The sequence below is a fragment of the Stegodyphus dumicola genome, chromosome 7 (genome assembly GCF_044657685.1).
Source record: "Stegodyphus dumicola isolate Sdum_Otavi_A_Nest chromosome 7, ASM4465768v1".
NCBI lineage: Eukaryota > Metazoa > Arthropoda > Arachnida > Araneae > Eresidae > Stegodyphus > Stegodyphus dumicola.
Window position 1 is genome coordinate 164,208,010 of NC_140774.1, and position 21,941 is coordinate 164,229,950.

General features: G+C 33.1%; 1 protein-coding gene across 5 annotated transcripts in view; it reads right to left on the reverse strand.

Annotated features, from left to right (window-relative positions):
* Positions 1-8,308: 8,308 nt before the first annotated feature.
* Positions 8,309-21,941, reverse strand: part of LOC118196191 (uncharacterized) — an 86,305-nt gene continuing 72,672 nt past the window's right edge. For all 5 annotated transcript variants that reach the window (XM_085821026.1, XM_085821022.1, XM_085821023.1 and 2 more), the window contains one exon: positions 8,309-10,760. In XM_085821026.1, coding sequence (XP_085677152.1) covers positions 8,679-10,760 — 2,082 coding nt within the window. In that variant the 3' untranslated portion in view covers positions 8,309-8,678. The remainder of the gene's footprint in view (positions 10,761-21,941) is intronic.

Consider the following 21,941-nt stretch of genomic DNA (forward strand, 5'->3'; position numbering starts at 1 on the left):
GTCTTATTTACTGTGAATGTTTCCAAACTAAAAAATTTTAAAGAATTGAAGACTGTGTGCACTGTCATTTTTGAACAGAAGCTAATACCTCCTCCACTTATGAAAAATTACTTATAGAAGATGCAGTTTCTTCTGGTGCTTTCAAGATTATTTGTGAATTAAAGGAACCCTCATCTGTTTATACTGTTTAAAAAGTCAAGTATTTACTGAGAATGTTATGTGTGTGTGGTAGTTTTGTTATGTGAAAAAATGATTTACATGTCTGTATTTTTTACGTCTGAAGATAGTCAATTACTGATTCTGGTATTGAGAACATGCTTACGGTGGAAAGGTAACGAAACACTTCAGAAAGTGAGACATATAAAAGTTTTATTTTGTAACATATGAGGAAAGCATGTTCTTCAACATGATTATAAAAAAAGTCATCACAAGTGATTCATCATTTTAGAACATTTACACTTCAGAAAATGTATACATTTTAAAAAATGTGATCCAAAATTTAATGCAATTTTTATGAATAGCAGTTACACATCTGTATTCAAGTGAAAAGATAATTGTCAGATTGCTAATACTTTATTTTAAATCATTCTGCAAATTTTATTACAGCTTAAATTTGCATATAAATATTGGATATTTTTAATTTTTCTTTCATGAAAGAGGCAGCATTGTTATTTTGGGGTGGGGGGTCGAGATTTTTTTTCAGCTACATTTATAACTCTTTTATGTTTATTAATTATTGTTACTTCTTCAAAACATATTTTGCATGTGACTAGTGTTATATTTATCACTTGTGAAAGTAGTCCTAGTAGCATCAGTATAAGACCATGTAATCATTTAATGTATATTAATTTCATATTGTTTGTGACAAAGAATTTGAAATGAGTACCAAAACCTGAATTTTAAGAGATTAAATATTAGCATATTTTTGGTTTATTAGTTTTAATAATTTTTTGGTTATTTATCTATATAAATGGAGGTGATTTTGCTTTTGAGCTTTCAGATATGTTTCTAAATTTTTAGACCATATAATATCAGTGAAGCTAGACATTATGAAAATACTTTTATTTTTAAATATTTAAATGAAAAATTTCAGCAGGCAGTATACTGATCTATCTCCATAACTGCCATATGCACTGCAACAAATACAATAATTTAAAATTCTTTGGTTCTTTTAAAAAGACATTAGAGTCTTGTTTTAAATTAAAATATAAAGCAATCTTAGAGGAAACAAGTTTTTAGAATGTATCTATTTTTTTAATTTTCAATGAATGTATTATTTATAGAAATGTCTAAAAATGAGTTTCCAAGAAATTTTGTTATGCAAATTGTTTAATTATAGCTGTTTAGCAGATGTCACTTTATTCATAAAAGGACATAAAATGCCTTATCACAAATGTTAATTTTAAGCCATCATTATTGCTATAAGCCATTATCTGACCTAAGCAGACAGAAAAAATATTTTTGAAAGAATAACTAATATAAGGCATGGCTTATTACTTCATTTTAGGCAAAAATATACAGACAAGTAAATTGAGTTTTCATTCTGCACAATTGTCACGAAATCCAATGATTGCCTTTTCTCTCATAATTACTCCATCTTGCATAAATATTGCAAAATTCTCAATGCTTGCCTTTTCATCCATTTTATAAATAATATAATTTTTAAAAAATATTCAATTCCGAATAAAATTTCAAAACAAGTCAACATAGTACTGGTTTGTCACAATTCAAAAGCTAGCCACATATTCTGGATTCTAAGATAGCATGCCATCTAGTGAATGTAACTGCAGTTAAAAATTTTACACCTTTCCTAATTTCTTGGATTTCAGTGTTTTAGCATCTCTTGTAAAGTCTCTGAAATGAAATGATAGCTTTGAAGCACAAGTATATTCTTTCTTTTAAATGCTTCTTTATAATTTTATTTGAGATGGTAATTAATACCTTTTGAAAATAATTTAATACTCCTTTTTTATGAAATGAATATGTTTAGCATCTAATATGCTTTTAAGAATATGGGGCTAACGATTAATACTCAGCAAATGTGATAATATAATCATTTTTTAAGAAATGATGAATTAATCAGTAATCTTTTAAAAAGTTATAACGATTTAATATGCCTCTTTCAGAAAATTATTTAACATTAGTATTTGATTGAATTCTCTTATAAGAAAGTGATAATTTAGTTTTGTGCATGTTTGAAATTTGATAATAGATTGTTTACATTCATGTTTTAAAAAATGATTTGTTAAAATCTGCTGATATCTGTACGTTGTTATTCTCATTAGAAAGCAAATGTGTGACTATCTAATAGGAATATGTGCACTGAAGTATTAATTTTAGTTTTGAAGTATTTATAGATCCTTGATTAATTGATATAATTTTTCTCTTTCATTTTACATTTTTAATCTTGAAAAGTTTTGAGACCTGGATAATGATTGGTTATTTCATTGACAATTTTTTCCATATTTAAATATGTACATATATATTCTCTAGAAATTTTGTATACAGTAAGCAAAATAAAGTGGAAATCTAACTTTTTAAAATTTGTAAAATAATATTAACGCCTTTCATTTTACAAAATGAGTATTTGCAGCATTTATAGTTGTTGAATATATTCCATGTTTCCTTTACAAAATGAACCTTTTAATGATTAATTGGTGTTTAAAAGAAAGTAGCTTAATATAGGTGATTTTGTATTACCCTTAAAAATTGTCACAAATAAAAATGATTGGATGGCAGTTTAAGTGATCTGGTTAACTGTCCGTAGTTCTTAAATAATCAAGGTAATAATCTAATATCAATTATACTACCTCGTTTTGTTATTTGATATATGAGATTACTATCAACACTATTAGTAGTTACTCCATATTTTTATAAAGGAAATGGAGTACAAAATCATTGAAAAAAGACAATGAATCAATTTTTTAACAATTATTATTTCTTAATGAATAAAGTTGTTGGAATCAGTTTCTTGAACAGAAATTATTTATGCATTATAATTTGTTAATTTAAAAAACTAAAATACAAGTTTTAAATTGTTTAGAACTGTGATAAATCTTCATAATTATTTTATGTACTGCTTAAGAATTTTTTGAGAAAAACATCTTGTTCTGTTTATTTCAAAACTGAGTAATTCAGTTTTTCAAATGAAACATCTTCAGTATCACTATCATACACTTAAATAGCTAATTTCTATTTATAAATGAAATATTGGAAGTTTCTTTCCAATGGCAATTAATCTTGTGATGCTGATTGTCTTTTTGATAGCAATTTTGGATGCATAGAGAGATTCTAGATAACAGTTACGGGATCCAAAATTTTAAGAGCATAGAACAAGGCAAAAGTAACAATTTTTCTAATACAATGCATGTGAATCATATATGGTAAGAAAAAGTAAGCAAAAGGAAAGTTTGATCAGGTATTTACTAGAAACAATTTTCAATATTCAGAAGAATTGTTTAAGTGAACAGCCACCAACTGCAGTACATGCACCAGAGTGATTTGCATACCCTTTAGAAGTGTCTTCTTGTGAAAAACTTAGTTTATTTCTGACTACAAAGTGGATTATAAAAATTGTTACTTTTGTCATTATTTACAATCCCTTAAAATTATGACACCTTAGCCCCCCTGTATAAAAATAATATGTTTCTGAAAAATATAGAAGTTCTAAAATTTTCTGTCAATGAAATAGGTTTAGAATTTGATCACTGAATTTCCAAATAACTGCTTGTGCATCTATTCTTCTTTAATATCTAAGAAAAACCTGTCAAGATTCTGTCATATGATATTTATACAAGAAAACAATCTTAGAGGCAAAATTGAAAAGTTTTTAATATCCAAAATCATAATTCATTATCTCGTAAGTGTGAAAAACTGTGTTAGTGTGATTAGAGATGGTGATATAATTAAAAAAATATTTATATATCATTACATTATTTATATAGCATTATATATCATTACATTAAGGGAAAAAATAAAATTTTGTTATAATAGTGTATATTCTTTAAAGGGAACATATTTTTAGAAGCATCACCCTCTTATTGAATTACAAAATGGTGAATGAATTTAAATGGCATTCTATGTCGATATAGCAAAACATATGAACAAATTGAATTTGAGATTGCAGGGAGGAAAGCAGCTTCTTCCTGATATGAAATATGAATACACTAATATGAAATTTTTCCAGCAGAAAATACTATTTCAATCACAATAACATAAAAAATATTTCACACATATTAAAAAATGCGAAACATTCAGCCGCACTAAATTTCTTGTTGATTTTGCAATCGAAGCTTTAAAGATAAATTTTATTGTCATTGTGAATGAAATTAAGATTTTTCGTTACTGATTTACAATGCAGAGATATAATTAAGAACAACCATCAAAACTCATCTTTGTTGGAAGTTTAAAGAGTCTTTCACCGGTACAATTTGATAATTTGCTCGTGGGAATTTTTTTTTGCTTTTGGTACTATTTGTGTGAGAAAACATTTTCCAAAATTAAGTACACAAAAAATGCTTACACATCTAAGTTAACCGATGAGCATCTTAAATTTCTTTTAACAATTGGTACAAGTAAAATTGGTCCACAGCTACAAACTATTGCTAGTGGAAAATCATTTATATAAATCTCTTTAGTATTTTTTACAAGTGGACACTTGTCATTAAGCTTTACCTAGCAAGAAAACAAAATTGAGTTATTCTATCCAACTTATCACGACAACAATAAGCCATTAGCTGTCGCGGGGGGGGGATTGATGACACTGGCGGGCTGTAGTTTCGAGACCCTGATCTAGGTGATTACATTTCTATATGTAAAGAACGGGAAAGGCTAGGAATTATTGAAGAAGTTCAAGACGAGGGGGTAAATGATTTCAAGCATTATTTACCTCATCAGCCCAGTAACTAATGAAAATATCCGAACCTAAAAAAAGTCGGATTCTCCAAAAGAGGAAAATCAGCTATTCTTAAATTATCCTGATTGACCAAACCCGAGTTAATATCCGATATAATGGATAGATTTAGATCGTATCCCATTGTTCAGAATAGAAAGGGCCTTCTTACAATTGAGTATTAATCCACAGCAAAGAAATTTTCTTAGATTCTTTTTTCTTCTGAATATGAAGCAATTCTTTACAAACATTGCAGAATAGTATTTGGGATGACAGCAAGTGCTTTTATCCTTATAGGATCTTTAAATCATTTGCTAGGGAATGCCTCTAAGGAATATTCTCATCTTGTGGCTTGTCTTCGTCATACATTTTATGTTGATAACTGAATAACAGGAATGTGTCCCTCAAGTCCAAAGTTTACTGAAATGTGGATATTTTAAGAAACTGGGAAAATAACATACCTAGTTTACATATCTCCAAATCAGCTGGGGATACATATCTTTTGGATATGATATGGAATTTGGATTGAGATACCCTGAGATGCTTAGTACCTACTACTGAATTTAAACAAAATCAAAGAGAGGTGTTTTGTCTTTGGTACAGCAAATATTCGATTTGCATGGAATTTTGAACCTGCAAACTTACTGATGCAGGAGAAGTAAGTTAAACTGTCTCTTGACAATATGGAAAATTTTTTTTTAAAGATTGGTTTGTAAAGCTGCCGATCTTGAATAATGTCGAAGTTCCACAACACGTGGAAGTAAATAAGACATCTGAATTAAATGTATTTGTAGACAAATGTAAAACATCATATGATGCTTGCATTTTTACATGAACAGAGGTTTCTCTTGGTATTGAAATTCGTTTTTTACGAACCAAATCTAGAGTTGCACCAAGGAAGGAATTGTTGATTTAAGAAACTGGGAAAATAACATACCTAGTTTACATATCTCCAAATCAGCTGGGGATACATATCTTTTGGATATGATATGGAATTTGGATTGAGATACCCTGAGATGCTTAGTACCTACTACTGAATTTAAACAAAATCAAAGAGAGGTGTTTTGTCTTTGGTACAGCAAATATTCGATTTGCATGGAATTTTGAACTTGCAAACTTACTGATGCAGAAGTAAGTTTTTTTTTTTTTTAAGATTGGTTTGTAAAGCTGCCGATCTTGAATAATGTCGAAGTTCCACTACACGTGGAAGTAAATAAGACATCTGAATTAAATGTATTTGTAGACAAATGTAAAACATCATATGATGCTTGCATTTTTATATGAACAGAGGTTTCTCTTGGTATTGAAATTAGTTTCTTACGAACCAAATCTAGAGTTGCACCAAGGAAGGAATTGTCGATAATGAAATTAGAACTAATTTTGTGTTGTATAGGAACTTTATTAGCACATTCCATTAGACTGCTCAATTTGCCTGAAGTAAAACTTAAATCGTGGTGTGAGTGGCCTTTTGAAGGATTTGACAACAGGAAAGGCATCTATGTCTCATATAGACTGAATGAGATCCACCATTTGACTTCTCTACGAAATTAGGGATAGGTTCGTGGTAAAATGAATGTTGATGTTATTTCTCGAGGATGTTCCCCTGAAAAGTTAGCTAAAACTCTGTGGTGGTAGAATCCATCATGGCCACCTAATAAAATATTTTCGTAAAAGGGAGTGGATGAGGAAAGATGGTAAGGTTCATTCTATAAAGTGTGCATTGTGAAACTGAAAATTAACATTAACCAGACCTATTCAGAGAATATTTCCTTTGCCAATATCATCTAATGAATTTTTAGATTCTCTTTTACAGGTTAAACAAGGTAATGCTCGCCAGACCATTTCCGTTTCAGAGCAAAATTTGGACACTCAAACCACTCAATTCGGAAGAATAGTTAGTGAACTGAATATCGAGTTATTGAAGTGCTATGCAGCTTTGGTCTGGGTAATGTTTCTTAAAAGTTTTTGAGCCTTCTGCAGTAGCCACAGACTCAGAAGGGGGGATGATGTTAAAAACCAGCATCACAATTTCATCGGATTCCAAGTGAAGTCATGGATGAATTGCTTTTTGGCAATGTGAAACAGCCAGATTTGAAGACACTTTTTGTTTTTTCCCTTTCGACTGTCTAAGGGAATCTGGGACACAGCAATGCTAAATTCGATCCATTTACGTGTTTAATTTCTTTTGCTATTAATCATTAATGGATATCTTAGTGATTTACAGATGATTTGACAGCTGTAGTATTGGTTTGATGCAGGAGAAGCCCTTTAGAATTGTCTGATTTTACGAATATTCATATTAAATTATCATCAGTTAGCTTATAAAATTTCACATACAGTAGATTTTAAAATAAAATTCTGATCAAATTAATTAGAAGCATGTTAATAAATTTTAGCATTTACATTTTAAGTAATAATATTTCATCATTATTACTTATTTTTTCATCATTTTCTTAATGCAGATATTTTAATTTTGAATTCCAAATATAATGCCAGCAGCATTATAAAGATTTCAAATTAATAAAATTCTGCATTTTGAATTTTGTTACTTTGTATTTTTTGTACAGACAGCTGAAATATTATTCATATATATATATATATAAATAGATTAAAATTTGCATTGCAGTTTTTAATATAAGAATAAGGATATACTTTTTAAAATAAAATATATATCAGTGTATTGGTAAAAAATGACAATAAATAAAAACACTGGTTTGTAACACATCAAAGCCTCACCAGTGGCTGAGCAGTTTAACCTGGCTTGGTTTGATTCCAAACAAACAAGCTGGCTGTATGGTTGGTTTCCACATGTGTAATGTGAATATCAGTCAGTCTCAGAAACTCCTCCTCTCAGGATGATAGCTCTTGTGTCTTTCCCGTGTTTGGATATTCTATTCTTTCCTAACCGCAACATACTGGAAGAAATGTAGCAATATTTTGGGTTACAAATGTTTATTTGAAATAGGTGTCAAAAAGCTTAATTCTGCAAATCTTTAATCATGCTTATAACATCTTGTTAGTAATACTGAAATATATTGCTGAAATCAATAAATGGCTATGGCTAAGTGGTTAAAGACCAGTGGATACTGGTAATTCTAAACCAGTTCAAACCCAGGCAGACGATGGTTGGTTTTCTCTATGTTTAACCTGAATATAAGCCAGTTTCTCTTAGAATAGCTCTCATGAAAATATCCTTTTTCTTAGGCAAATAGCCCTCATACACTTTGACATACTGAAAGAGCATAACCAATAAAAAATTTTTACATACAAAAAGCAAAACTTATTTTACTATAATTTTATTTCAAACTGTGCTTTCCTTTGATGAAATCATGAACAAAATCACTAAAGTAACAAACAAGATACAGTTCACAATTTCGTCAAACATGCGTAAAAGTAAAATCATCAGTCAGAAATGTCTTTAAATGTTTGGGTTTAAAAAAAAAAAAAAAAAAACTTTAACAGTGAATTAAAATAATTTTTAGAATTTAACAATGACTAATATAACAAAATCACATAGAAACTACATTAACTAAATTATGTGCATGTATTACTAAGATTTTTCACTTAGCATACTTAAATAACACGGCTACAATTCATTTCCTATAAAAAATAGATCCACAAATTCAGTAATGAGGCCTCCCAATATGGGGGATGAAGTTAGCATAAAAAGATATGGTCCCACAAATATATATATAAAGCCACGTTATAACTTTTTGTCTCATTCACTGTCATGTATCAAGACACAAGCTACAAAACTGCACAATTTATTCATAACAAAATAAGCGACTTAAACATTCACACTTTTAATAGTGACAACAAAATTACTAGTCCTTTCCTGTGACAAGTTAAAATCATTTCCCCTCATCTGTTCAGATACCTCATGAACTTCAATCTTTTCAGGATGATAGTGATGAAGATGCCGAATTTTACAGTCGATTGAACATTCAGTCGGAGGACGTTTGCTTATGATGATTGATGGTGATGATGAAAATGGCACAAATGTGGTTTCTGTGGACCTGCAGTGTAAAGTTCTGGATAATTGTCTGTCACCATCTCCCACTACTATTATTTCGCAAGATGAAGAATCAGTGCTAAGTGCATTCTCCATTGTCACTTCACAGGAGACGGAACTAGAATCATTAGAAAATAGAGCTTCATGGTCACATGCAAACAAACGAGGACATGGTGGATACAACGAGGAACTGTCAGATGCATCATCATCTGGCAAAGGAGGAAGAGATCGAATATCGGATATAGGGCTACATAAAACCAAAGGAGAACTATCATCCTCCAACTCAAAGTCTGCAAAATCTTGAGATGTCGAAGTGTTGCCACTTGATGGCACTCTACTACGAATGTTTCTAGGAAGAGAATTTGAAAGGTTTAAATTAGGCATGGACTGTGCGTACATTTTACTAGTAAGTGTAAAGTTTTCTGTTACTGGGGTAGATGGGCTAGTAGCAGTTGCAAGACTGGCCTTAAATTGTGCAGGTACCTCAACTGTTGCAGGCTGATAACTAAGTGAACTTGGTGAAGTATCAGTCTCCAATGAATTACTAACAACAGAATCAGTACATAAAAGCTCTTTTGTTATTCTCTTCAGATCATGCAAATGACACACATTATTCGAATCAGTAACACGCACTGTTGCATTTGTATTTACTTCTATGTCACAATGTGGTTTAACTACTGAAAGTTGTTCGTGTTCTGATTTTTCATTTTTTGCATTATTTATTTTACGGGATAGACTAAGTGGAATATTTGACAACGATTTAAAATGATTTGTATTTTTCTTTCTGCAGCTTCTTGTAGGTAATGTATTGAAAACAATATCTTTTTTATTAAATATATAAGGTACATGAACTTCAACAATACATGTTTCCTCTCGCTTATGCTCTCTGGTCACGGCATCCTGAGTACATATGTTGGTATAATTGCTGCCAATAGTTAATCTAATTCCTTCTGAAGAAAAATTATGACACAAAAATCGTCTTTCTGATAAGGGCGTGCTGATCTTTGAAGATACTGAACCATTTCCACCATGTTCCATATCCAGATTTGTGTAGACTCTATCACAGTGTGGTATTTCCATGCCACTACTTAATCGTTCAAGTTCTATAACAGACTGCCTGCTTTGTAGTTGGACTATGTTCTCAGTTGATGGTGGCTGTGAGTAAGGCGGAGGAGGTCCCCACATGTAACGTGGAATTTCACATCCTGAAAAGTGACAGCTGATTCCTCCATTAGCATCAATTAAGGAATATGGTTGTGCATAGCGAGGTGGTGCATTCATGTGAAGATGATGGAAAATTCCATCATTTGATCTTGTTCGGCGATGATTGCTGTGAGGTCGACCATAAGGCATGTTTCTTGCTCGAATTCCAAAACGCACAGGAGGAAAAAAATTTGTATTATGTGGACTGGGTCGAAAAATATGTATGCATTCACTTCTCCAGGGCAAAGTCCCTACTGACTGTGAAAGTGAGCAAGAGTCTTCTGCCGATCCATTAACTGCTTGATTCCTTACGTCTCTTGACATTAAGCGTCTCATAAAACTTTGCCTTAATGGTTGGCCATCAGATCTATCATGCAGATTTATTCTACTTCTTTCACTTATCTGCCTAGGCCATGGTAGCCAATTCCAGGCTGAAACACAGTGGTCACCACCTGATCTTGCATTTCTAGTGGGAGATGAGGTAGATGGAAGACAATGTTCTTCTTCGCCAGAATTATTTGGCAAATTATTATGCGGAGCAAGATATCTATAATCAAGCATTTCCCACAACTGCCAAGGATATAATTCATCATAGCATCCACAAATGGAATGATGAGGCTGACGTTGGGACAAAAACCTTCTTCTCAGTTCCAGCTAAAAATAGAAAAGTTTTGTCATTTAATTCAACAGTTTAAAAATTTAAGTTCAAATTCTTAATGAAAATAATTAATTAGTTTTATAAAACATAATACAACTTGCTACTGGTTGAACATTTGAAGTTTAATCTTATATTCATAGAAAAAAAAATCTGCCCATATAGTAAAGTAATACTTTTATTAACCACAGTGCATTGACTTATTTATAAAACAGGTTTGTCTTTTAATGTATAAAAGATTCAACAGTTATTAACCGAAAGCTGATGATTAAATGTTTGCAGTTCTAAAATAAAAGTATTTATAACAACAGAATTTCTACAAATGCAGTATCTGAATGCCTTGAGTACATTTGGTTAGAATAGCAGATTTTTACAGTTTGATAGCTAAATCCATCTAAAAGATTTTAATCCAGATTTTTCTTAATAAAAGGCATGTAAAAATATCTACCTTTGTTTATAAGGTTTTATGTTAACTAACTCATTCTATGGAATGCCAAAAATTGGACAGCAATATATGAAACGATACATACATTTCTTAAAACTGGCATAGTATGAAATATCTCTTTGATTCACTTCGAATATCCATACATAATCTTAAGTAATATTATTATCATGGCCTTTTTTAATATTTTGCCTAAATAGCATTTGTCATTCTATAGAATGCCAAGGGAAAGTATATAATAGTACTTATATCTCATACTTTGACTAAAAAATGCCATTCTATAAAAAATGCCTAGATATTCCACTGAATGCTGTCTTTTCATGCACTACCTGTAACATATATTGAGAGAACCTCTGGCAGCACAGTCTGACTGTAACTCTGTTTTGCTGATGGGATTTAATTTACTGGCTTTCGATTCAGCAAACCCCTTTTGCTTCATGAACACTTAGTTCTCAGTCAAGTCTTAACAGAGCATTCTGATTTGTACTCTCGATTCAGTTTGAAATTGAATATGTATTCTGAATTACCTACAAGTTACAGATTTTGGTTTCTGTTATACCGGGTGGCCATAATTAAACTGACAGTGCTCACAGTGTTCTGTAGCGCGATCTATTTGCGAGAATGACGCCACATTTTATAGGAAGATTAAACAAGACGGGGGACGAAAGATTCCGCGAAAAAAAAATTAGTTCCAAAAGTCACCGCTAGGGGAACATTTGGCGCTGTGTAATAGGAAATAGAGTGTTAACAAATACAAATTAATATGGAATAAAATTACCTTTTATTATAGATATGCCTTACAGTACGGTATGGAAAATCTTACGAAAGTTTATCAACTTCTATCCGTACAAGATCAGCCGTGTACAGGAGTTAACTGTACCCCGACCACGATTAAGCACTTTTGCTCTTGCCTTTCTTGCCAGAATGGAGGATGATCCTTGGCCGTGGAAAATCTTATGGGGAGACGAGGCCCACTTTTACCTGAATGGAACTGTGAATACCCAGAACTGCCGAATTTGGGATGACAAACCACTACATGCAGTCACAGCAATTCCCTTTCATTCACCAAAGGTAACTGTTTGGTGTGAGTTCACAGCGGAATTTATCGTAGGTCCATTCTTCTATGAGAACATTACCCCGACAGGACCGGAAACCTGTTCTGTTACCAAAGAGAAATATCGTCACATGTTGAACAGCTTTGTCATTCCGGCACTTCAGCAAATACAATGCCTGGGGGAAATCATTTTCATGCAAGATGGAGCCCCTCCACACGTTGCTGTACGGGTACAACAGATGCTACGACAGAAATTCACAATAGAAAGAGTCATTAGCTGCTACTTTCCAACAGCATGGCCAGCCCGGTCGCCTGATCCCCCATGTGACTTCTGGCTATGGGGTTACCTTAAGTCCAAGATCTATCAAGGAGTGGTCCAGGACCTGGCTACGTTGAAGGATAACATATCACGGACTGTACGGGAGATTCCTGCAGACATGTTACTTTCTGCTGTTGTGTATACTGTGCACAGAATGCAATATGTGGTCCACAACAATGGCAGCCACATTGAACCTCATTTGAATGCAAAATAAAAGGTAATTTCCGTATTGATTTGCATTTGTTAACACTCTATTTTCTATTACACAGTGCCAAATATTCCCCTACCGGTGACTTTTGGAACTAATTTTTTTTTCGTGGAATCCTTCATCCCCTGTCTTGTTTAATCTTCCTACAAAATGTGGCGTCATTCTTTCAAATAGATCGCACTACAGAACACTGTGAGCACTGTCAGTTTAATTATGACCACCCGTTATTTTTAAGCTAGTATAACCATCAGGTTCATGTGTTAATAAAGAGTCTTTATTAAGCCTTCACTTTGAGTTGTGATAACTTTAATTAATGGGACCCTAAGTCATATGACAGTCTTAACTAATTTAGTATGTTTGGCACCAAAAAGCATTGAACAATCATATGTTAGATGTTATATTAATTAAAATTTTTTCCTCTATTTGCATCAGTTTTAAGAGTTTTTTTTTAAATTATAATCTAATCTTAAAGAACAGTGCATGCTTTTTTCTAATTGAAAATGTAAATTATAATCAATAAACTTACTTCATGTCATATTTTTTCAAAATATTTATGTTTATAGAATTTGGAGGTACCTAAATATTTTTCATTACAACATACAATTTAATTCATCTAAGCAAACAATCCATTAATGAGAAGCTCTCCTGAGTTCAGTGATACTGTTCAAGTTTTCTGCAAACAAAAATGCTAAGCTTTCTTCTCATACAGCTCTCCTGAATTCAAGTGATGCTGCACAAATGAAAATCTTAAGCTTTGCTCTCAAGCAATGCATGATAGGTTAGCTATTTGAATATGGCAAAACCACAAGAGCTATCTGCTTCAGAGAGGAATTTCTGCCTTTATGGAGGAATTTCTGAGGGAAAACTGGTTTATTTACTTTACACACAGGGAAACATATGAAAAACAACCATGCATCCAGCCCATTCATCTGGGATCTTATCTGAACTAGGTTGAACTATTAGTATTCAGTTGTCATTAACCACTCGACCTCTGAAGGGATTCAAGCAACCCATGAAAGAGAATCTCGCGAGTTCAAATGACACTGTCTACTTTCTACAAATGAAAAGCTTATAAAATTGCCATGGAAAATGGAAGCAATTAAGCTGCTCATCCAACATTACTTTTCCTCATCCTCTTAATTGAAAGTAGATTTGATCTAAAAGAAATTTTCTCTTCACATTACTCGTTACGTGCTTCTGCCACGGAGAGCTGAATAAGTTTCTACCAATGCAAGATATATTTTTTCCTTTCTTATACCTAATAAATATGTCTACTTTCTGTGTTTCTTACATATCACAATATGGATTATCCATTAATAAGGTAAGAGACTTTTATTCCACTTTAATATTTGCTTATGCCACCCAGCCAGTATAGTGGTTGGGGACCGAAATACTGTCATATGGATCTCCAACCTAAGGTTCTACACCAATCAGAGTTATGTCCATGTGACGGAAAGAGAATCTAGCATCCACCACTGCCGGCCACTACTATCATGGAATCAATGATAGTAATATTACACTGCTAAACTGACAATGTCATCTTTACAATAATTCTAACATAATAATTTGTATGAAAAAATATACAATTAATTAATCATTACATTATCATGGATAGGATCTATACTGTGGAGAGTGGAAACTATATATTAACCAGTCTCTAAATCTATGTCTACTTCAATATGTCATAATTTCGTGTTCTTTTTTAGTTACACACCCAATGATGTGTATCCTTAGCAATTTGCACACTATTGTTGCAATTATCCACGGAGTAGGCCAGTCACATCAGTTTAGGCATTTAAAAGTTCCATAGCCCAAAGTTTATGATGTGTTTCTCAACCGCCGGTCTGTGAAATATCCAGCTATCTGTCCAAAATACAAAGTGTTATCAGCCGATAACTGATATTAAGAACAGCACCTACATTGCAATACAATTTATGTGAAAAAATTGTGCCAATGGGTCGAATTATTAAACTTACCGGTCTGTGAGAACGTACTGAAATATTTTACCACTCCTTGGAGTAAATCCAGTTGAGAAACACTGGTGTAGACTATTCTATGTTCATATAAACTGTATATTAAGTTAACTTTTGATAAATTTGAAGTGTATTTTTGTTGAGTTCATTGTCCCTGACTGCCGTAACGATGGGTCCAGGTTCAAATCCTTAAGAAGGCATAGTTATAACTGTTTGTCCTTTTATAGAAGGCAATGGTGGCCACCTATCAAGTGCTTTCATAATGAAATGGCCTTTCCAGTGGCACAAGGCTAATAGCTATTAAATACAGCACCTGGCCTAATAAAAAAAAAAAAAAAAAAAAAAAAAAAAAAAAAAAAAAAAACTATATATATATATATATATATGTGGTATCTGTAAGGGCAACACAACCACCAGAGGGCCTCACCGATGCGCCAGCAGTGAGGTGAAAGAGGAGTATGACAGAGACTTTCTTCTGCTATCCAATGCGAAGGTGGTGAGATGTCTGTCTACACGTGAAGGTGTAGAATAAGGAACTGTAGTCCACACGAAGGTGGTAAATTGACTGTATAATACATCAGCAAGTGCGAGTAGGCACTAATCGTTTAAGTGATAAGACTGGCAAAAGATATACAGAATCCTGTTTGTATCAAACGGCACTTGTATTTAATCTAATTTCTACCTTCTTCTGTTTGTCTTTATTAAATGTTCTGTGGTGTGGAAAACAACGTTGGAATTGTTATTTAGCATCTTCAACTCCCCCACTACAGAAAATCTGGGGGCTCGGCCGGGATACTTGATATTTGAATACTTCAGAGAAGGTACTGTGAAAACTTTCTTTCTTGAAGATAGTGATACTTTTGTTTCGTTTTTAAAATGAGTTTCTTAAATAATTTAAAGAAAAGTGATTTAATAGCAATAGTGGAACAAATTGGACAGACTGTTCCAGAAAATGCTAAAAAAGGTGACATTAGAAAAATTATCGAAAATTCTGATATTTTCAAAACGAACATTGAATTTGTTCGTGGCGCCGTCAAATCGATCGCTGACGATCGGATGCCTAAAACAAGTAATGAACAGTATCTGTTAGAGATCGAACGTCTTAAATTAGCTCAAATTGAGAAGCAGACTGAGCTGGAAAGTTTAAAATCACAATCATTATCGAGTGATAGAAGAAACGCGCAGACTAGTGTTGAAGATATCATTAAAAGCGTCAAAACCACTAACTCTAGCTGTACCACAGAAACCTGAAGCTATGCATTTGTTTTTTCAGTCACTTAAGAAAGCTTTTACTACTAAAAGCGTACCAGTGGAGTTAAAATCAGAAGTGTTGATTAATTTATTAGGTGATAAATGTAATAATGTTTTAACGTATGTTTCTGAACAAGAGATTGCGGATTATGATAAATTAAAAACTCTAATCTTGAAAGAATTTCAGCCGACACCACGTGAATGTTTGAACAATTTTAAAAATGCACAGCGACATTCATCAGAATGACATGTTCAGTTCGCATCTCGACTCAGTGCAACTTTCAATTATTATTGCAAGTTAAGAGAGGTACAAGACTTTAAGAAATTGTGTGATCTTATTGTATCTGATAAGTTGTATGAAACTCTGGATTCTAAAACAAAGGAACATATTAGTGTTCGGGAGGGTCAAAGTTGGTTCCCACCTAATCAATTGGGAAGAAAATGTGATTTATTTTATTCATCCAGGGGTAAATCTTTAGCTGATACCAGTAACACGCAAATCGAAACCCCAGAAAAAAAAAAAAAAAAAAAAAAGCATAATTTTCCCGAAAACAATCTTAGAAAAGCTGAGAACAATTTCAAGGATTCAGGGAAGTTTGTAAATCAGGGTAATAGTAAACCAGAACGTATTTGCTATGTATGTGGGAGTAAAGGGGAATTATTTCATTTTGCTAGAAATTGTCCCAAACGGGTAGAAAAGGAGGAAAGTTCGTCTCCAAAAAAGGTATCTGGGTTAGAGTTTGAATCGGATAATGCAGCTAGAAGTAAGTTAGAATTTATTGAACTGTTAATTGATGGTAAGAAAGTAAAATGTTTAATAGATTCCGGAAGTGAATTGATAATTGTAAAGAAATCTCTTTTTCCGAATAAATTATCAAATGGTTGTATAGAGCTCAAAAGTTCGTTTGGTCACGTGGTTAAAGCGGAAATGGCTAAGTTTATTTTCTCTTTATGCGAAAGCAAAAAACAAAAAGAGATAGAAGCAGCGATGGTTGATGATTTGATAACAGACTGTATTTCCCCCCCCCTTCCTGTCTAAAAATGATCTGTTGTGACCAGGTGATGTTTATGTAATATGAAAATGATTCTGCCACGTCGCACCGGAAAGGAATTTTTTGTCTTTTATTTCTGCAGCCATTGAGGGAGACCGCGAAACAGATTTATGGCATATTAAAGATGAAGGATTATGCAATACTCTTTCCACTCTTATTAATGAGTATAAACCGTTAGAAAAGCCGCGCAGTACAGACTTAAAAATGAAAGTAATATTAAAAGATGAAATTCCAGTTTTTCAGCGTTCAAGGAGAATTCCTTTTGCTGATAAAAAAATTGTTGATAATCAAATAGATGAATGGTTAAAGGATGGGATTATAAAGTCGTCGTGTTCAGAATATGCTTCGCCAATTGTTTTGTGTAGAAAAAAATCGGGCAAGACACGGATTTGTGTTGACTTCAGTTGCAGTTAAATAAAAAAATAGTTAAGGATTCTTTTCCTATGGCACAAGTAGAAGAGGTTTTAGATCGTTTGGGTGAAGCAAAGTTTTTTTGAATTAGACTTAGAAAATGTTTTTTTTCATGTTCCAGTGGAACTTTACTGTACTAAATATTTGGCATTTACTAATATGTACTAAATATTTGGCGTTTATTACTCATGCAGGCTTGTACGAATTTCTAAAAGCACCTTTTGGTTTGTGCATGTCCCCTAGTGTGTTCCAAAGATTTATTTATAATGTGTTTAGATTTAATTCGGGATGAAACCGTTGTTACTTACATGGACGATTTTATTATTCCAGCACGAAACGAGAACGAAGGTTTAGAAAAGTTGAAACACGTTTTAGAAGTAGCCAAAGAATATGGTTTGGAGATTAATTTTAAGAAATGCCAATTTTTGAAAAGAAAAATAGAATTTCTCGGATATGTTATTGAGGATGGTACAATTCACCCTTCTACAGAAAAAACCAGGGCTGTGCAAAATTTCCCGGAACCCAAAAACCTTAAGCAGATTCAAAGTTTCTTGGGCCTTACTGGGTATTTTAGGAAATTTATTGCCAACTATTCAAAAATAGCGAAACCACTAAGTGATCTTCTTCGTAACGGAGCAGAATTCAAATTTGGGCCTGAGCAAAAAGATGCATTTAATAAATTGAAAGAACTTTTATCGACAATTCCAGTTCTTCATATTTTTAAACGAGGAGCACCATTAGAATTGCATACAGACGCAAGCAGTTATGGTTTTGGTGCTGTATTGCTACAAAAGTCAGATGATGGACAGTTACACCCCATTTACTTCATGAGTAAAAAAACTAGTCTCCAACAAGAGAAGCTATCTAGTTATGAGCTTGAAGTTTTAGCTATAGTAGAAGCTCTAAAGAAATTCAGGAATTACCTTTTAGGATCTAAGGTCAGGATAGTTACGGATTGCGATGCTTTCCAGAAGACCATGTTTAAGAAAGATCTAACCCGTAAAGTAGCAAGATGGGCATTACTTCTAGAAGAATTTGACTATGAAATTGTTCACAGATCTGGGCAACAAATGAAGCATGTGGATTCATTAAGTAGAAATGCTGTTATGATGATTACTTGTTCTCAGGGAGAAATTACAACCAAAATTGCAGCTGCGCAAAGAAGTGATGAGCGTCTCCAGTTGTTAAAATCCTTAGTCGAGCAAAGACTAAAGAAAGATTTTCTCATGAAAAATGGAGTATTATACAAGTTCGACAGTGGTCGCAAGTTACTTGTGGTACCCGAAGCGTTAGAGCTAGAAATCATACGTAGTATCCACAACAAGGGACATTTCACGGTGTCTAAAACGGAAGATCTGCTGAAAATCGACTTTTATATTCCTAACCTTAGAAAATGAATTGAACAAGTTATTTCAAATTGTGTAGAATGTATTTTGTGCGACAGAAAACGAGGTAAGGGCGAAGGATTGCTGAATCCAATACCAAAAGATAGTATCCCTTTGAGCACTTTTCATATCGATTTTATAGGACCATTACCTTCGACAAATAAGAACTACAATCACATCTTAACCATGGTTGATGCATTCACAAAGTTCGTGTGGCTCTATCCAGTAAAGTCTACATCAGCTCAAGAGGCATTGCAGAAGGTGAAACTGCAACACTCAATTTTCGGTAATCCTTTGAATAATTATAAGTGATAAAGGTACGGTGTTTATCTCTAAAGACTTTGAAGATTACTGTAGTCAGGAGAATATCCAGCACATATTTACAACTACAGGCGTTCCTAGAGGAACTGGACAAGTGGAAAGAATTCATCTCACTCTGATACCAGTCCTATCCAAATTATCCATAGATGATCCAACCAAGTGGTACAAATATGTTGGAGATGTACAAAGGATCTTAAACAGTACTAAGAGCAGAAGCACAAAGAGTTCTCCATTTGAGCTTCTCACTGGTGTTAAAATGAGAAATCGAGAGGACTTAAAGATTATGGAAATTCTTGAAGAAGAAGAAAGAAATATTATGATGAAAGATCGAGAAGATATGAGAGAGGAAGCAAGGAAAAACATTCTAAAAATTCAGGAAGAGAATAGAAAAACATACAACAAGAAGAAGAGAAAAGAGGCACAAGTATATAATGTGAACGACTTAGTTGCCATACAAAGAACGCAGTATGGAGGTGGACTAAAGTTAAGGCCAAAATTCTTCGGTCCATATCGTGTGACAGCGAGGAAAGGCAAAGATCGTTACCAGGTGGAAAAAGTAGGACACCATGAAGGTCCTGGATGTACCACTACAGCAGCTGATCTCATTAAGCCTTGGACTTCTACTATATAGAACTATGTGTGGTTCTTCCGCACTTCTTTCTTTTTGTTCTTTTCCTTTTTTTTAAAATTTATTTTTAGGTGCTGTCTTGATGTTCCAGTGTTGCTGATCCGTGTTTTCGAGGGTGAAAAAATGTCAGGACGGACGAGCTGTGGTATCTGTAAGGGCAACACAACCACCAGAGGGCCTCATCGATGCGCCAGCAGCGAGGTGAAAGAGGAGTATGACAGAGACTTTCTTCTGCTATTCCACACGAAGGTGGTGAGATGTCTGTCTACACATGAAGGTGTAGAATAAGGAACTGTAGTCCATGCGAAGGTGGTAAATTGACTGTATAATACATCAGCAAGTGCGAGTAGGCACTAATCGGTTAAGTGATAAGACTGGCAAAAGCTATACAGAATCCTGTTTGTATCAAACGGCACTTGTATTTAATCTAATTTGTACATTCTTCTGTTTTTCTTTATTAAACGTTCTGTGGTGTGGAAAACAACGTTGGAATTGTTATTTAGCATCTTCGACTCCCCCACTACATATATATCTAAAACTGCTTATTGCCAGTTATCTGTGTCTAGATAGTAAACAAATGAACTGGGCATTCCTTCAACAAAGCTTTCATGAATTCAAATGACACTGTTCAAGCTTTCTGTGAATGAGAATCTAAAGCTCTGCTTTCATGCGACCCCCAAATGTGAAGCTCTCCCGAGTTCACAACATTGCCCAAGCTTTCTCAAAATGAAGATGTTACGCTTTGCTCTGAAATACCCTCTTTATGCTACACTGTAATATATTAACATTTATTTTAATTTCACAGTTTGCTATTTTCTAAACCTGTAATCAATAATGAACAGAATTACCATATATTTCTGAATGTAATTTAAGAGATAAGATTTTGAAACAAAAATTCAGCCCAAAATTGAAAACTTGTGTATAAGTCAAATTTAAAATCACCTTAGAAATGTAGCGATACATATTTACAAAAAGTGTGATTAATTAATTGGCTAACTCTTTTAGAACTATCAGACAATGTAAGTGTTAATTAGAAAATTGGGGCCGAGAGTATTGTAAAAAGGGGCACTTTTGTCACCAAAACTTTCTTTTTGATTCTCCCACTTTAGGGCATGAGCATCATTCAGCACTTTCACAACAGCATGACTTCCAGTCGTAAAACCATTCCCCTGCAATAAAAGTTTTTATTCCCTTAGCTATAGTCTTGCTTTTAGAAGTTAAGTAAGATTCTTCATTTCTGCTTTGTAGTGAAAGATGCTTTGATGACTTTTAAACTGAGTTTTACCACATTTTCTGAACAATGTTATAAGCAGATCTGAGGATCATATTATTTACAAACATGGCAACAACATTAAGGATGACATTCACCTGGACTTAAAAGATTTCAGAGAACTGATACACAATTTCTAGTTGGATATTGATACTAGTAAAATTGATTAATGCATATTGAAATTAAATAATAAAAATAATATCTTTGCAGTATAATTATTTGTAAATCATTTTGAACTCGTATGTAAACTGAACCGAAAACTTTATATTTGCTAAAAATTCTCAGCTTACATGCAGAAGTGTATGATATTTTTCTTAAGAAGACTGTGAGACGTGGGGCTACTTTTTTGCAGTGGTGCATTGCTGATGGATAGCTACCTTTCAGGAATATACCCTTCAAAGAGCACATCATAAAATAAGGAATATTTGCTTTGTAGAAAAGTAAAGCTTAATGGCAAGGAATTTATCCCATAGAAAAGTAAAACATCACATCACTGAAAACTGAAGTGAGATTAAAAGTTTCCTTTCAGGAAAAGATAATCCTTACCTTTGGAATTATCTTTAATATAGTTACATCTTATTAAAAGAAGGGGTGCTGTGTTTTTCAGGATCATGATATATATATGCAGTCACAAAAAAAAAAAAAAAAAAAAAAAAAAAATAAATAAAAATAAAAATACACATTACTTCCCCCTATACAAACAAAACAAACTCGCACATAAAAGCAAAGCATTATTATTTTTGCATAAAATAAGCAATTTAAGAATAATTTTTTGTTGAAACCAATAGATCTTTTCACACTTTTCAGAAAATACAAAAAATCACCACTGCCCTCAATGTATTAAGATAATGGATCTCCCTATTACT